The sequence below is a fragment of the Artemia franciscana genome, chromosome 3 (assembly GCF_032884065.1).
Source record: "Artemia franciscana chromosome 3, ASM3288406v1, whole genome shotgun sequence".
NCBI lineage: Eukaryota > Metazoa > Arthropoda > Branchiopoda > Anostraca > Artemiidae > Artemia > Artemia franciscana.
In genome coordinates, this window is record NC_088865.1 from 2227418 (window position 1) to 2243803 (window position 16386).

General features: G+C 34.1%; 1 protein-coding gene and 1 long non-coding RNA gene across 4 annotated transcripts in view; one reads left to right on the forward strand and one right to left on the reverse strand.

The window, feature by feature from the left end:
- Positions 1–26: 26 nt before the first annotated feature.
- Positions 27–15331, forward strand: LOC136024741 (uncharacterized). 3 transcript variants are annotated; one of them, XM_065700179.1, is made up of 2 exons: positions 27–708; positions 14327–15331. In XM_065700179.1, exons 1-2 carry the CDS (start codon positions 689–691, stop codon positions 15237–15239), a joined length of 933 nt encoding a protein of 310 aa, XP_065556251.1. In that variant the 5' UTR covers positions 27–688; the 3' UTR covers positions 15240–15331. The 3 variants fall into 3 exon arrangements, with proteins under 3 accessions (XP_065556251.1, XP_065556250.1, XP_065556252.1); XM_065700178.1 differs by having other exon boundaries at positions 701–839; XM_065700180.1 differs by lacking the exon at positions 27–708 and adding an exon at positions 927–1101.
- LOC136024742 (uncharacterized) overlaps positions 6923–16386 on the reverse strand; it is a 40988-nt gene continuing 31524 nt past the window's right edge. The window contains exon 3 of the long non-coding RNA XR_010616898.1: positions 6923–7295. This is a non-coding gene — a long non-coding RNA (uncharacterized LOC136024742). The remainder of the gene's footprint in view (positions 7296–16386) is intronic.

A 16386-nucleotide genomic window follows, 5' to 3' on the forward strand; every position in this document is an offset into this window, starting at 1 on the left:
AAATGAAGATATCAAAAAAGAAGAAAAGAGAAAGAAAAATGTAAAAAGACGAAGAAAGTTAGATAATTAAGGTAAAACAAAAAATCACGAAGAAAAGAAGAACGAGGACAATTAACATCCAGTAAAAAAAAATAAAATGAAAATTACGCAAATATTTCGGCCAAGACCTCCGATTGACCGTCCTCAGTGCAGAATAAACTGAAAAAAAAAACACTTTTGAACAAAACTAAGATATGACGACCCTTTCTCAGTAACGGTGAAAGGGTAAAGCGGAGTTACCCTTTCCCTAGTTACTCTTTCACCGTTAGTGAGAAAGGGTCATCATATTTCATTTTTGTTTTTTGTTTTAAGGGGTGTTTTTTATATTTTATCTGTTTATTTTTCACCGAGGACCGTCAAGCGGAGGTCTTGAACGAAATACTTGCATAATTTTCAATTTTTTCACTGGCTGTTTATTGTCCTCGTTCTTTTTTTCTTCGCGATTTTGTGTTTTGTAATGATTAGCCAGTGTGGTCTCAGAAATTACTTAAAATAAGGTAAAACATTATGTCAAAAACCTCAACTGTCCGAAGAGTCACTCTAGCTGCTTGAAGCGGTATCAGCTGATAGCTACTTAGTCTAAAAGGAATCTGCTACGTGACGAGGGATTAATAAGCCACTGCTATGATGACACGTGATAAAGATCAGCATGTTGATTCTTATTAACAGGTTGTTGGACCTATAACTATGCATACTATACCGTAACAGCAGCTTTAATCTTAAATTAAGAACGGCTTGACATAGTTAGTCTTAGTGACTTGGTTACTCTGTTGGCAAATGGATATGTTTCGTAATATAAAGCAAGTATTAATTCTCTTAGAGAAGGAATATAATTATATATTATTTGCAGTTTTTAAGTACCACTATCCAGTGGAATAGCTAGGTCTGCGGCTGTCAGACGGCACAATTTCTGAGTGGGTGCCAAACTACAGGTTTTTGTTTATTTATGGTGTGGTAGTGATGCTACGGGGGGGGGGGACTGGCATTGTACCTCTAGCGCTGAAAACCCTAGTTACGCCTTTGCCACTTTCAATGGACCAGGTGGCTGAATTTTTTACCGTGGTGAGTATATCCAGGTTTGCTACACCTAGTGATTTATCACTATTTCTAGTGATTTTTTATATTATCTAATTAAAGATCCACTAAATTTGTACATAAATCACTAGATTATTTAAGAAAATCACTAAATCAAGCAGACAATCACTGAAATGTAGTGAATTTTTGTTACCAGGTGGCAGTCCTGAGTATACCAAAATCTAGGCTTAAGTCCTGAGCATGGAAATAGAATTTATAATGAATATTACCTTAAATGCTATATAAAGTATAAATATTACTTAATATTTCTGTGTTTATTTTGCCTTTAGATTTTCATGAATGAGTCTTGGGATATTGTAAGATACTCATTAATACCCCTGATCAGAATTACTGCCTTCATAGTTTTGATCAAGTAGGAGGGGGCTCCAAAGACAAATACCGTTGTTAGGTGTCAGGGAATTCTTCTTTAAGATCTTTAAGTCGGTGAAATTGCAGTTTAGCGGCTCTTCTGAAGAGAAGTTATGGAAAAAAGAGTAGTACCAATTGTTTCCTTATTTTATGCTATTTCCTAAAATCGTGGTTCTTTTTCTGACTAAGTATCTCCTCCTCCCAATCTCTTCCTAAATAGAGCCCTGTAAAATTTTCTACTTCTCTCTGTAAAGTGTGATTTTCTCTATGCTCTCTTCTTTAGTCTTATGGTAGCGTTGGTCTATGATTACATAAAAAAACTAGTTTTTCTAACTGAAAGTAAGGAGCGACATTAAAACTTAAAACGAACAGAAATTACTCCGTATATGAAATGGGTTGTCCCCTCCGCAATCCCTCGCTCCTTATGCTAAAGCTTTTAATTGTTTTAAAAAGCAGAATTGTGGTAGAGAGTCAAACTTTAGCGTAAAGAGCGAAGGATTGCGGAGGGAACAACCCATTGCATATACGGAGTAATTTCTGTTTGTTTTAAGTTTGAATGTCGCTCCTTACTTTCAGTTAGAAAAACTAGTTTTTTTTATGTAATTTCTGAAGGTTTTTGAATTAATGCATGTTTGATTTTGGCTCTCCAGATACAAATTATTAAAATGAAATTTACATTTTAATTCCTTTTTCGGCTAAATGGCTTTCTCTTAGTTCTGATTAGACGATTTTGAGAAATATGGATGGGGAAGGAGGCCTAATTGCCATGCAATTTTTCGGTTACACAAAAAGGCAACTATAAATTTTAATTTTTAACGAATTTTTTTATTAGTAAAAAATATACGTAACTTAAGAATTAACTTACGTAACAAACTTTTATATTCTTAAATTTTTATTATGTATATGAGGGGGTTTATACCCTCGTTAATACCTCGCTCTTTACACTAAATCGTAAGTTTTGTGCCGATTCTTTAAGAATGACCCCTGAATCAGAAAGGCCGTAGAATAAATAGTTGAAATTACTAAAAATACTATAGCATAAAGAGCGAGGTATTTATCTCCTCCTAAATACCTCGCTCTTTATGCTAAAGTATTTTTAGAACCCCTCATATGCGTAATAATCTCTGTTCGTTCTAAGTTTCAATGCTACTCCTTACTTTCAATTGAAAGAACTTTTCCATGTTTATTTTTTCATTGTTTTTTTTTAGTAATTTTAGAAAATCCAGCGCCCTTTTCACTGAATTTCTGTTCCCCCATGACATATTTCTCTAAGGAAAGATACTCCCACATAGCCCCCTCCCCTCAACCCCACCCCCAAAACCAAAAAAAATCCCCTGAAAACGACTGTACACTTCCCAATAACCATTATTATATGTAAACACTGGTCGAAGTTTGTAACTTGCAGCCCCTCCCCCAGGGACTGTGGGGGAGTAAGTCATTCCCAAAGACATAGTTATTATGGTTTTTGACTATGCGGAACAAAATGGCTATCTCAAAATTTTGATCTGTTGACTTTGGAGAAAAAATGAGCGTGGGAGGGCGCCTAGGTGCCCTCCAATTTTTTTGGTCACTAGAACTTTTCATTTCCGTTAGAATGAGGCCTCTTGCAACATTCTAGGACCACTTGGTCGATACGATGACCCCTGGGAAAAAAAACAAACAAATAAACACGCACCCGTGATTTGTCTTCTGGCAAAAAATACGAAATTCCTCATTTTTGTAGATAGGAGCTTGAAAATTTTGCTGTAGGGTTCTCTGATACGCTGAATGCGATGGTGTGATTTTCGTTAAGATTCTGCGACTTTTAGGGGGTGTTTCCCCCTATTTTCTAAAATAAGACAAATTTTCTCAGGCTCGTAACTTTTGATGACAAAGACCAAATTTGATGAAACTTATATATTTAAAATTAGCATGAAAATCCGATTCTTTTGATGTATATTTTAGCAACAAAATTCCGTTTTTTAGAGTTTCGTTTACTATTGAGCCGGGTCGCTCCTTACTACATTTCGTTACCACGAACTGTTTGATTTGGGTTCAACAGGTAGAGGATGTCTAGCGTCTCTACCTTTCATAAAGATTATGAGTAGAGAATAAAAATGTTTATTCACACATATAATAAAATAAATGTAGATAACACGAGGACAGAAACAGAATTAGAACTGACTCAAGTAATCTAAAACGGTGGCTTAAAAACAAGGAAATAAACATCGAAACATGTGACAGGAACTGACCTATTTTAATCTGTCAACTATTGTAAATACTGGGAATTATTGCAAATACTTATAATTTATAATATTAATATAGTCATTTAGGAAATGGAAATTTGACAGAAATTGAGAATTTAATTATGTATCTAATATAGAAAAGCCTACTTTCAAAGTTTACAGTCCTAGGATTTATAAAAACTTAAAGAAAACAGTAAATGAATGAAATTCTTATTTTATAAAATGCAGTATGTTTCTTTCCATAGTTATCCAGATTTTGAATCATTTCAAATAATGCTTTTATCCAACATTGCAATCTGTAATTCAGTTGAAACTAAGATTCATCGATTCAAAAATGCGAGAAAACTATTTAAAACGAAGACAAGGTACATCACAAGATACAGGATAAAGGAAAACTGTATTAGTTGGAAAGAGCATAAATAACACCCTTCGTTTTTAACATTTCTTTCAGAAGAGCCGCTGGTGCTTGTCTATTGTCCCGACCACACTCAAGAAGTTAAGTTAGGTCAATCATAATGAAATATACCATGTTCTGATGAAAATATAATATTTTCATCTAATGAAAATATTATAATTTAGTAAGGAATCTACAATAGAGAATTATGAAAAGCAGGTTGCCCAGAACGCATTATATGAAATACCTGACCAGCTCTATATATTAAATACCTAATCAAAATATACCTACATAGTTGTTTATCTCACTCAGGTTAAGCTAATTATAACCGAATGCGGACAGAGAAACCGGTTTTACTCAGTTGAAGAAATTGAGTTTGGTTAGTATAATAGACAAGTACCGAGCCGCTAAACTGCAATTTTACCTAAGTCTTTTTCTTCGCACTTCGTCTCCCCCCGGAAAGAAAGTCCTCTGAAGTTGGACCCTCACCCGGTGGCGTAATTTCGTCAAAATACCAGAGGGTGGGAGGGGGGTGGCAAAGTTGGAGCCAATTTTACCAGAACAAGTGAAAATTATAATTGAAAACTGAAAATAGCCATATAGTACATGAAGTCAAAGGTATACTAAAGAAAACTGACCCGTTGATGCTTCAATTTTGCAGACTTTTTTCAAGTTTTAATAAGATTTTTGAAGGAACTAAATTTCAGCGAGGGGGAGTATACTGGGGTATGTGGGGTAGTTCTCCCCAGCTCTGTGGCAAATTATGTCCTTGTTCTCCCTTTAACCCTTCAGTTTGTTTGCACCTATGATAGTATTGCATCTTAAGGTGAAGTTTTCAAATTTTTTACTTCACAGACATTTATTTCTACACACTATCATCCTTTAGAGAGGTCATTGGGGGGGGGGCATTTGCCCCCCATTGATGTGGATAAAAATTATTATATATCCCATTTCCCTTGACTATCCGGATATGGACCCTTCTTACCCCCTCCCCCAATAAAAATGCCTTAGATTTGCCCCTGCCATCCTTAATGGTTAGTTTGTACAGGTATGCTAGGTAGGTAGGTTATGGTAAGTACGTAGGTGGATATATCCTTAATGGTAGGCTCGTATTTGCAGTTCTTTTGAGGTTGAAAAATTCGTAGAAAATGTTCAAACCAGGAAATATTTTTTAAATATGGGGGAACAAAGTAAGCTTTTGGCCAGTTGTAGCAAAACGTAAAAACTCTGGAATCAACAAAAATACATTGAACATAAATTAAATGAGGTAAATAGGTTCACTTCAATGTTTGACGGAAACATTCTTATGATCAGCACATTTAGTAGCAGCAAATGAAGTAATTTTCACTTTGGTCAAAAGTAAACACTAGGCTAAGCACTTGTAAACAGGGTTGCCACACGGTGACAAAAATCACTAGATTTTAGTGATTTCCTGATTCATCTAGTGACTTTCGTCAACTAGTGATTTTTTGTTTAGGCAATGTAAAAAATCACTAGAAACAGTGACAAATTATTAGGGGTGGCAACCTTTCTTGTAAAGCACCTTTGAAATATATGCAAACCTTTAATAAGGAGAATGATTCTTTGTGCTCTAGGATTTGAACATAATCATGTTACCTGTAATTCAATAGTGTGACCTCTATTCTTCAAATAATAAATGAATATGCCTCAAGGAACAACACGAATGCCACAACCCCTAGGACAAGGGTAGGAAATAATAGGAATTGTCAACTGTTTAAAGATAGTATTCATTATGGGAAGTGGGCATTGCTTAATTTTGGGAGGATAATTTGCTCAAAATTTTCAGGAATTGTCGTTTGGTTCAAAAAGATGCCCTAAAGGAATCCATCAGGGGTGCCAATGTCTATTTTGAATTAACATCGAGAAGTTGTGGGCATCAAGTCATGGCTAATTGTAGAAAAGGCCAAGACAGATAGTCCAGTTGAGCGAGAGGCAATTCTGGCATTAAACCCCACTTATTAGGATTGTATAAAAATGATATTATTTCATTTTTTGATAGATAAGTCTATCTATTATCCGCCCGTGCGTCATTCCTAGGGCAGAAGAACTAAGGTAGATAGTAATAAAGCTAAGATAGTGGTAGAACCTGAAGTTTTCCAAGTGTTTGGTTAAATGGCAAGGGTAAAAGGTGGGAGTAAGTATGACTCTCTTATTGGACCAATACTTGTTTGTTAGCTTTTAGAAGGGTACGCCCTTCTACAGCCCATAGGGCAAGGGTGGGAAATAATAAGAAGTGCTAACTGTTTAAAGATAGTTTTTATTATGAAGAGTTATTAATTTTAAAGTTATTAGTTCATTAAGACCATTGATGTGTATAGTAGTAAGAAATTACGAAGGTTAAACTTACTGAAGCTTTTCTTTATAGACGACAAACGATAGTTTGCATTCTTTACAATTTCCGAAACATGCTTATCAAATTTCAATTGGGTATCAAAGTAAACAAAAAGTAAAAAAAAAATTAGTTCATTTGTTGATAGATAAGTATATCTATTATCCGTCCGTGCGTCATTCCTAGGGCAGAAGAGCTAAGGTAAGATAAACCAAGTGTTTGGTTAAATTATATTTAATTTAATTTATATAAATATAAAATTATATTATTTAATTTATTTTATTTTATTTAATTTAATTTATATAAAATTATATTTTATTTTATAATAATATTATAAAATAAAATTATAATAATTTATATAAAATTATATAAATTTGACATAAATATATATTGATATAATAAATATTATATTTATTATATTTGACATAAATTTTGACATAAAATTTTTGACATAAATTTTGACATTTATAAACAACTTCGAATGTTGAAAAATCAACATTTTTTGCAAAAACAACTTAGAGCTCACCGCTTAAGCTCTATGTCATGATTAGTAAAAAAAAAAACTAACCACTATTTTAAGGCTCAGATACAAGCCACATTTCGTAAGCAGGATCACCAAACACAAAGCAATTCTTCAGTTGAAGGGCCACTCCTTTGCAAAATTCTCTGGCACTGGTATATATCTCGTCTATATCGTCAGGGTCAATGCCACGTTCAGACAGGATACTCTGAGTGAAGTCATGCATCAAATGCTGCATCAATTATTCCAAGCTGAAGCTACTCTGTTGCCACAGCCACCCCGAACCAATGCACACTCTGTCAGTGCCGTGATTTCGTCAAAATCCTGGAGAGGGGGAAAGTTAGAAGCAATTGTCCCAAATCAAGTAAAAATGACAGATAAAACTGAGAAATGAGCCATAGAGTACCATTAAGACAACTGACTCGTTTATGTGGATGCTTTAATTATGCAGGTTTATCTTAGTTTTTAAGGGATTTTTGAAGAAACTAAATCTCAGCCAGGAGGCCAACTGGGATCCGGGGGAGGCTGGGGTGCAAGCCTAGATCTGGGAGGGGAATTTGCCCCCTGTCTAATTGAAAATTACGCCCCTGCTCTCAGCAAGAATTCAGTTTTCAGTTCAATAGTACTGGGCTCCGGCACGCGGCAGGGTTCTATAAGTGGATTCTCATTGTCGCTTTTCTTTTCTTCTTTATTTTGGATTTTTATTATTTCAGACAATTCGCCAATGCCCTTTGCTTTCGCTGCCCTTATTCGTCTAGTTTTACATGACGGTTCAGAGTGTAGTATTGCTAATTATTCAGGTGGTGGGACAAGCACTTCTTTTTCTTCCATCGGATTATCATTTATAACAAAAAAAATAACAAAAAAAATATAACAAAAAAAAAATATAACAAAAACAAAAATATAACAAAAAAAATTTCCGGGTCTTGTCTCATTTGATGGTCCAAGTTGTTGATTTTCACCCATTGAGAATTTAATGTCCTTTGCCTTATTGCGAATTTTTTGTCCTTTGCATTAGCTGCCGTTATTGCAATAGTATTACAGGAGGGTCCAGGTTGTAGATTTGTTAATTGTTCAGATGATGAGACAAAACTTTTTTTGCTTCCAGCGAATTACCATTTATAATCGCTTGTGAATTTTAATTTTTCGGGGGTCTACCTCTAGATAAGTTTTTTATATTGATATGACTTTTCATACTCTAATATTTTCAAAGATATTTGACACGTCCGACTTCTAACACTAGTCTACTAAGCTTCAAACTTGTGGTTTTCTATTTTAAGGTCTTTGAATAATTGTAATCCCTTGTTAAATTTATACAAAATTTTTTGCAATTACCAGCTTTTTGCTCTTTAAGCAATTTAATTTCTACCCGTACTAAGCCTTATCAAAGATATTTGATTATTCAAGCAAGTCCGATTTCCAACAACGATATCTACTAAGCTTCAAACTTTTTTTTGAGGTTTTTTTTATTGTGAAGACCGCCTGTTAAAATATATACAAATATTTTTGCAATTGCCAGTTTTTGGCTTATTAAGCAATTTAATGTAAATTTCTCTATGCATGAAAATCTTAAGTTAAAACGGTCGTACGGACCACAATACAAAGATTCCGATTGTTTCCAAATAGTACACTCTGGAAACGTCTCGCGTACCTGAGTGAATCAGAAAACGCTTTTAGGACCTGGTTTTTAAAATTATTTAAATATCTCAGGAACACTAAAAAATCTAGTTAAACCATGCAAGAGCATTATGAAGGTGGGGAAGGGGTTGACTGAATTCAAGATTGACTTGGAGAGGTAGGGGCATAGATAATCATAGATGAAGATAAAAGGAAAATCTACCCCACCCTTACAATGTTTAGAAATTTGTGACTTTTTTATATTTTCATTGAAAAGATTTCCGACTGTAGTTATTTTTTTAAATTTATAGTACTTTCTTGTATGTTTTTTCCCGAAGAATATAGTTTTATTTGATGTATATAGTGATTTTTGATATGAAGTCTTTATTAGTATACACTTTTCGATCTAATTTTGAAAGTTATCTAAATATATTGATTTTGTCTTACCTATAAATTAAATAAAAAAAAAGGTTTTTTAATTGAAAGTAAGGAGTGACACTAAAACTTAAAATGAACAGAAATTACTCCGTATATAAAAGGGGCTGCTACCTCCTCAACGCCCCGCTTTTTACACTAAAGTTTGACTATTTCTCTCAACTCTACGTTTTAAATAATTAAAAAACTTTAGCGTAAAGAGTGGGTGTTGAGGAGGGAACAGCCCCTTTCATATACGGAGTAATTTCTGTTCGTTTTTAGTTATAATCTCGCTCCTTACTTTCAGTTAAAAACTTTGTTTTTTTATTTGATTTCTCAACATTTTTGAATTAATGCATGCTTTGATTTTGGCTTTCGGCACATGAATAATTAAAACAGAATTTACCTATTAATTTATTTTTTTTTTAGCTAAATGGCTTTCTCATAGTTTTGATCGGACGGATTTTGAGAAAAAAAGGGCGAGGGAGTAAGCCTAGTTACCCTCCAATTTTTTGGTTACTTAAAAAGGCAACGGGAACTTCTAATTTTTTACGAACGTTTTTATTAGTAAAAATATACGTAACTTACGAATTAACTTACGTAACGAACTTTTATATTCGTATGTTATTATTACGTATATGAGCGGGTTCACCCCCTCGTAAATACCTCGCTCTTTATACTAAAGCTTAAATTTTGTCCTGAATCCTTAAGAATGACCCCTGAATCACAAAGGCCGTAGAATAAATAGTTGAAATTAATAAAATTACTTTAGCGTAAAGAGCTAGGTATTAGGAGGAAGTGATCCCCTCATATGCGCAATAATTTCTGTTCGTTTTAAGTTTTAATGCTGCTCCTTACTTTCAGTTGAAAAAACTTTTTCGTATTTATTTTTTCATTGTTTTTTAAGAAAATGCTAAAAACTCCTACGCCTCCTTCAAGGAAATTATCTTCCCCCATGGTGATTCCCTCCATGGAAAGTTCCCCCAACATAACCCCCCCCCCCCCTCAAACCCTGCCCCCCAACCAAAACATCCTCCTGAAAGCGTCTGTACAATTCCCAATAACCATTACTGTATGTTAACACTGGTCAAAGTTTGTAACTAGCAGCCCCTCCCACGGGGACTGTGGGGGAGTAAGTCGTCACCAAAGACACAGTTATTAGGTTTTTCGACTATTTTGAATAAAATGGCTATCTCAGTTTGACCCGGCGACCTTGGGAAAAAAATGAGTGTGGGTAGGAGCCTAGGTGCCCTACAATGTTTTTGGTCTCTTAAAAAGGGCACTAGAACTTTTAATTTCTGTTAGAATGAGCCCTATCACAACATTCTAGGACCACTGGGTCGGTACGATCACCCCTGGAAAAAAAACAAAAATAAATAAACACGCATCCGTGATCTGTCTTCTGGCGAAAAATACAAAATTCCACATTTTCGTAGATAGGAGCTTGAAACTTCTACTGTAAGGTTCTCCGATACGTTGAATCTGATGGTGCGATTTTATTTAAGATCCTATGACTTTTAAGGGATTCCCCCTATTTTCTAAAATAAGGCAAATTTTCTCAGGCTCGTAACTTTTGATGGGTGAGATTAAACTTAATAATTTTTTTTTTTAATCAGCATTAGAATGCGGTTCTTTGGATTTAACTATTGGTATCAAAATTCCCTTTTTAGAGTTTTGGTTACTATTGAGCCGAGTCGCTCCTTACTACAGTTCGTTACCACGAACTGTTTAATGAAAAGATAGTGGTAAATAGAAAACTATTCAATATTTTTTCATCCTTGTTAGAACTGCATATTTTACTGTATTTTACTTGAACTAGATGAATCTACGAAGCCGCATAAATTCAAACTGCAATTGTTTAAAGTTTGCCAATCGCTAGAAATGCGTTATGCTTTCTATTATCTACATGTCAAGAATTTTTTCTAGACTTCTTAGACCTGATGGATTCCTTCAGTACAAAATATGAGGATGTGGGATCCAAACCACAAAGTAATAATTGTGGGCACAATGTTTCCATGGGAGAGAGGTGTCTCCAAAGCAATTTGGACAAATGAAAAAAAAAATTAGGCGAGGTGTACGGGAAATTCAAGAAATTGGAGGAAAAAATGTAAAATATTGATATTTTACAGGGGTATGAAACCGAAGATTCCCCCTGTATATGCACCTGACCTGGGCTGTAAAAAACAAACGCTTTCCGTCTATATTAAGTATATTCAGAATTAAAATTTCCTCACTGGATGTCCAAAATTATAACTCGTCCTTGACTGTAGGCTATGAGCGACAATTAGAGTGCTGAGGTTTTGATGAATAAATTTTAGTTTCTGAAAAAGTGTCTAAATATTAGCTTCAAATTTTAGTGAATTTACTATGTTTTGGTTTTGTGGAATTATATTGCCTGTGACTAAAACCTATGGTTGAAATCAATTAAGAACTTAATCGAGCGCCGGAGTAAGTGTCAAGACATGGCCGTTAGGGTGTTTGAAAGGACTGCCAAATCGAAATAAAATTCAAAACAGGATAAAAATGTCTATAACACATTGTTAGGAGATTCCGCAATTTAGTTTACTTTTAACGCTGTAATAAATAGAAAGTTTCTTTTCTGTCATGAAAAAGTTGCCCTACCGCAAGTTTTTCATTTTTAATAACCCCGGATGCTCTAATAGCCCTTTAATTTCTTTTTAGTTCGTTGCAAATTGAGAATCTGAAGAAATATGATCTGGGACGGGTTTTCAAAAGCATAGGCTATAACTGACAAAAATATTTCACAACAATAGCCTCTGGATAACTTGTGATGTCAACAAAGTGAATTACGCGTATGCAATGCAAAATGTGTGTTGCAGAAATCTAACTTACCTATCTCATTACCCCTGCAGCTGAAGATCTGTCCACCCAGCTTCTTAGACATAGAAGAGGTGTTGCTGCTTGTTAACACAACCAGGGGCGTTTTTTGGAAGGGGGGAAATTCCCCCCTCAATAATTTGGAGATAAAAAATATTATATAGCCCATGCTCCTGAACTATATGGATACGGACCCCTCTTGCCCCAAACAAAGACCTTGGAGCTACATCCCTGAGCGCAACTACTTGCGGGGGTGAAATTTGTGTACCTAGCTCGTTATTCTAAACCTAATATATGCAGCTAAATGTCCCAAAATCTGATGCTCCGTTACCAAACAAGATAAGAGCTTAGATCTTTAATTTGGCCCACCAAAGACAGTGAAAATGTTAATATGATTGGTTGAGTTGACAAATGAGTAACTCACACAACCATATATATCTTGTAAAATTAGGAAATTTTCAAGATTTGAATTTTGATGAAAAAGACCTTCATATACAGATATACAGTTTTTGTTAATGGCAGGTGAAAATTCACCAAAAAAAAGCCAAAACATAAAGCATCAAGAGCTTAAGAAGGTATTGTTAACCTTTAAAGGTATTGTTATATCTGGGAAACAGTGGACTTCTTTAAATATTTACGGAGAAAAGCGTTGTCAAATCCAACTAGTTATTTTCACTCATTTATTTTCGCGGCTCAACGTGGCAACGCTGACGTAAATATGGTACTGTCCTAGAACTTTGTATTTTTTGTAACAACAAAAGAATAATATTAAAATATCGTGGTTTTTTATTATGAATAGGTACATGATGAGTTCAGTGGGAATAAATTTTTGTTTGGGTATCCTTGGCACTGTAAGTCCTGGGAAACAGGGGAAATATTTTTGACGTAAAGGGCACAAGAATTTGTCACTTTACGCTTATGAAATTCCACGTAAATACACTTTAAAAGTGATTTTAAAATTTATTTCTTTTGAAATTGATGCATAAAAGATTTCTGAATCTTTAAAAAAGAATCATTTAGAGAGATCTCTAAAATTGATTTCTTTAGAAGGGGTGCAAGACCGAAGAGGTTCGATGCTTTCTAAAGGCTTGAAAAACGTACTTGGCGAAAAACATGATTCAAGATTTTTTCCTTTAGTCATTAATGATGGTAAAGCAAATAAAAGGAATAGAAAGAAAAATTTTTCAGAAAAATTGCAAAGATAAACCTGTTGTTATGCTGCAAAGTTTTGCACAGAGACCTCAAATTGGCCATCTAAAAGAAGAGAAAGAATAAAACTAAAAGGTCTATAAAAATTATAGTTTCTAAAGGAATGGGATAGTTTTGCCTGTTTGTTATGAAGTGGATCCAAGTAAATTGAGTTACTGATCATTCAGATCAATTATTTTTCATCATTTGAGTGTGGTTAACAGATATGTGTATCAACTTTTAAAAATATCTTGATATCATATTTCATCGTGGGGTTACAACTGAATTTGGCAGTTATCACATTCGGTACTTTTAATTTCCCCCTTTGTAGGCCAGTCACTATAAAAAAAAAAATATAGTATTTCGTTCTTTTAAGCACTTTTAGAAATATAGATCCTTAAGTCTCCTTTAGGATTCTTAAGGATCCTAGGGATTTAAGGATCCTTAAGATCCTTAAGTCTCAACAGAATTACCTCCAGATGCTGATTCGCTTTTACCATAGCTAGGTTTTCCATTACAAGTTTTTCTAAATACTACTTGTTAAAACCTTTATTAAGTAATTGGAAGAAATATTTATTCCCTCAACTACTTCAATTGGTATTTTGGAGCAAATTAACGCCAGAGGATGTGCAGAGTTCCGTCGTTGATAATTCAGTAGCCTGTATCAAGTGTTCGCACAACTTGAAAAATAAACTTTATCACTGAGTCATGGCCCATAGACACATCAATATCCGTAAAGAATGCTGGAGAGATGCAGTTTAAGTTCATTGGGTTACTTGGATGATATATCCACCACCACTCAAGAAAGTAGGTTAATCCTAATAAAATATACCTAAGAATGATAAAAATATAACATTTTCGAAACGAATTTGTGCTATTTATTTGCACATTAGGGGGGGGGGGGAAGAATAAAGTGGTGCTGCATGCTAAGTGTGTTAGATACAATTATTCTACATATTATGAAGTAAGAATTGTTTTCTGACTGCACACTGTCCAAATATTGTACCCATACCCCCCTAATGTCCAAGTGTGTAGCCCAAACCTTATATTTCTTATCTAATTTGTCACTTCTCTTTGTCTTTTCTCACGCTAAAACGAAAAAAATTAACGAAAGAAACCGGTTTACGCTGCCTCAATGCATGAACAGCTTGAGCGGTAGTGGGTATATCATAAAAGTACCTAGTTGGGTGTTGAAGTTCAAGAAACTATGTCTTTGGTTCGGTGAACCCTTTGATTTTGAATTTTATTATAACACTGGTTTTCAGGGTAATTTTTCATTATTAACTTATTTTTTTTAGATGGACAAGTGGTGGAAGTAGCATAGAAAACAAAGTAGAAGACGAGAAGATGATCGACTACGTTTGCTGGAGTTTCCTGCTTATAAATGTCATTGGGATAGCTGACTTTTTGATTGTACGTGACGAAAAAATTACCCGTCATTTGGTATCCGTGTCACTGAAGCTATTTTGGACCAATATCACCCTAGTTCTTTTCTGGGGAATCACGTCAATAATCACAGGAATTGTGATACAAGTGCAGTATTTACATTCACAGTTTCTAATTAGTGATTACCTTCCAGCAGCAGTAACGATGAGCACATCCAAGTTCTTGAGCTATTTTGGCCTTTTGCCAATTCCAATACTAGTTGCTGCATTTTATATTTTTAAATTTGTGATACAGCTGCTGAGTTTTAATCCTGATATCAGTGTTTGGGAAGTGTTGTTGCTCTGTGCACGACCTGTTTCGGTTGAAACAGCTGAACGACTTGTTGCCAGACGTGGAGATGATACTGATGAACAGCATATTGAGACATTACCCAACTTGTGGCTCACTCCTTCTTTACCAAATGATTACATTAAATACTTACCTGTGTGGAAACACAGAGGTTGGAAAAGAAGACAGAGGCGAAGAAGTGGTCCACCCTCAATCAGTTCTATGACAAAACTAGGCCTTATTGCCAGAAAAATATTTCGGTGGCTTTGTGGCCGATTTCATATTGAAAATATTTATGAAGGCAATTTTTTAACCCACCATCCCCAATGGATTATACCAGACTCTTCCTGTGCCATCTGTTTGGAAGAATATCGGCCAAAAGTTTTACTCTGTGGTCTATCTTGTGGTCATCACTATCACAGAGACTGTATTTCTTCGTGGCTAAATCGAGAGCAACATTTTTGTCCAATATGTAGAAGTCCAGCTTATACAACGTAGTTTCATTAGCTGTGACTTGTCGTTTATTTATATGCTAATTTCGGATTTTGAGCTTGTGTTTAGATTGCGAAATAACAGCGCTTAATTATTGAGTCTTCTTTTTATAGTTTTATAATTAGTATTGTAAGATTTATTTTTGTTAATGTAGAAAATATTAAATTTTTAAGTGAGAGCACAGAGGAATGAAATTATCTGGTGGCTAAAGAACGGACAAACCACATAATTTAAAATTTTTTATACTTTATACTAAAATAAATGTGAAAATGAATGAAAAAGTGTTTGTAATGCTGTCAGTACCTCCAATTCTCCAATTAGTTCTTTTTAAACTGTGAAAAACGCGATAATGACATGCTCTTGGATCATGAGAAAATTATAAAAGGGAATTGTTGGGGAGGGGGGTAAATTTATTTTTCAAAATCTAGAGAGAGACAGTTTTTTTTTCAATGAAAAGGCCAAAAAAGGTATTTTCAATAAGAATAAAAAACAACTATTTTTAGAAATCTTTTCTAGGGCAATTAATCTAGGGAGCATACCCCCCCCCCAAATGAAGCTTCTACCTACATTTACTTTGCATTTAATTTGAAAAAAAATAATCTACAGATAGTAGCATTTTAGAGTTAATGAGCAATAATTGAACTGTTTTAGCAGCTAGAGAGAAAAGTGAGAATTAAGAGACAGTACAAGGAAATATTTATAGTTAAAATATAGTAGTATTTTTGAGCGTTTAGTATTTGTTAAATAGCTTCAGCAGTCTAGAGAGATAAATGAGGGATCAAAGAGCAGGAGACATATTAGAAAATATAAAAATAAACAATTTAAGTAAATAAATAAATAAAATGGCAAATAAATAAACTAAGTAATTTTTACACATCCTTACCAGTCTAGAGGGAAATAAATAAATAATAAATAAATAAAATAGCAAATAAATAAACTAAGTAATTTTTACACATCCTTACCAGTTTATAGGAAGAAATGAGAAATTAAGAGATGACAGAGAATATGAGTATTTATTTTTAAAATCTAAAAGTATTTTAGTTGGTTAATTATTAAAAATCATTACCAGTTAATAAAGGCATGAGAAATTATGAGATAATATATGGAAGTGAATATCAGAAAATACTTCTAATTATAATGTAATTGTATTTAG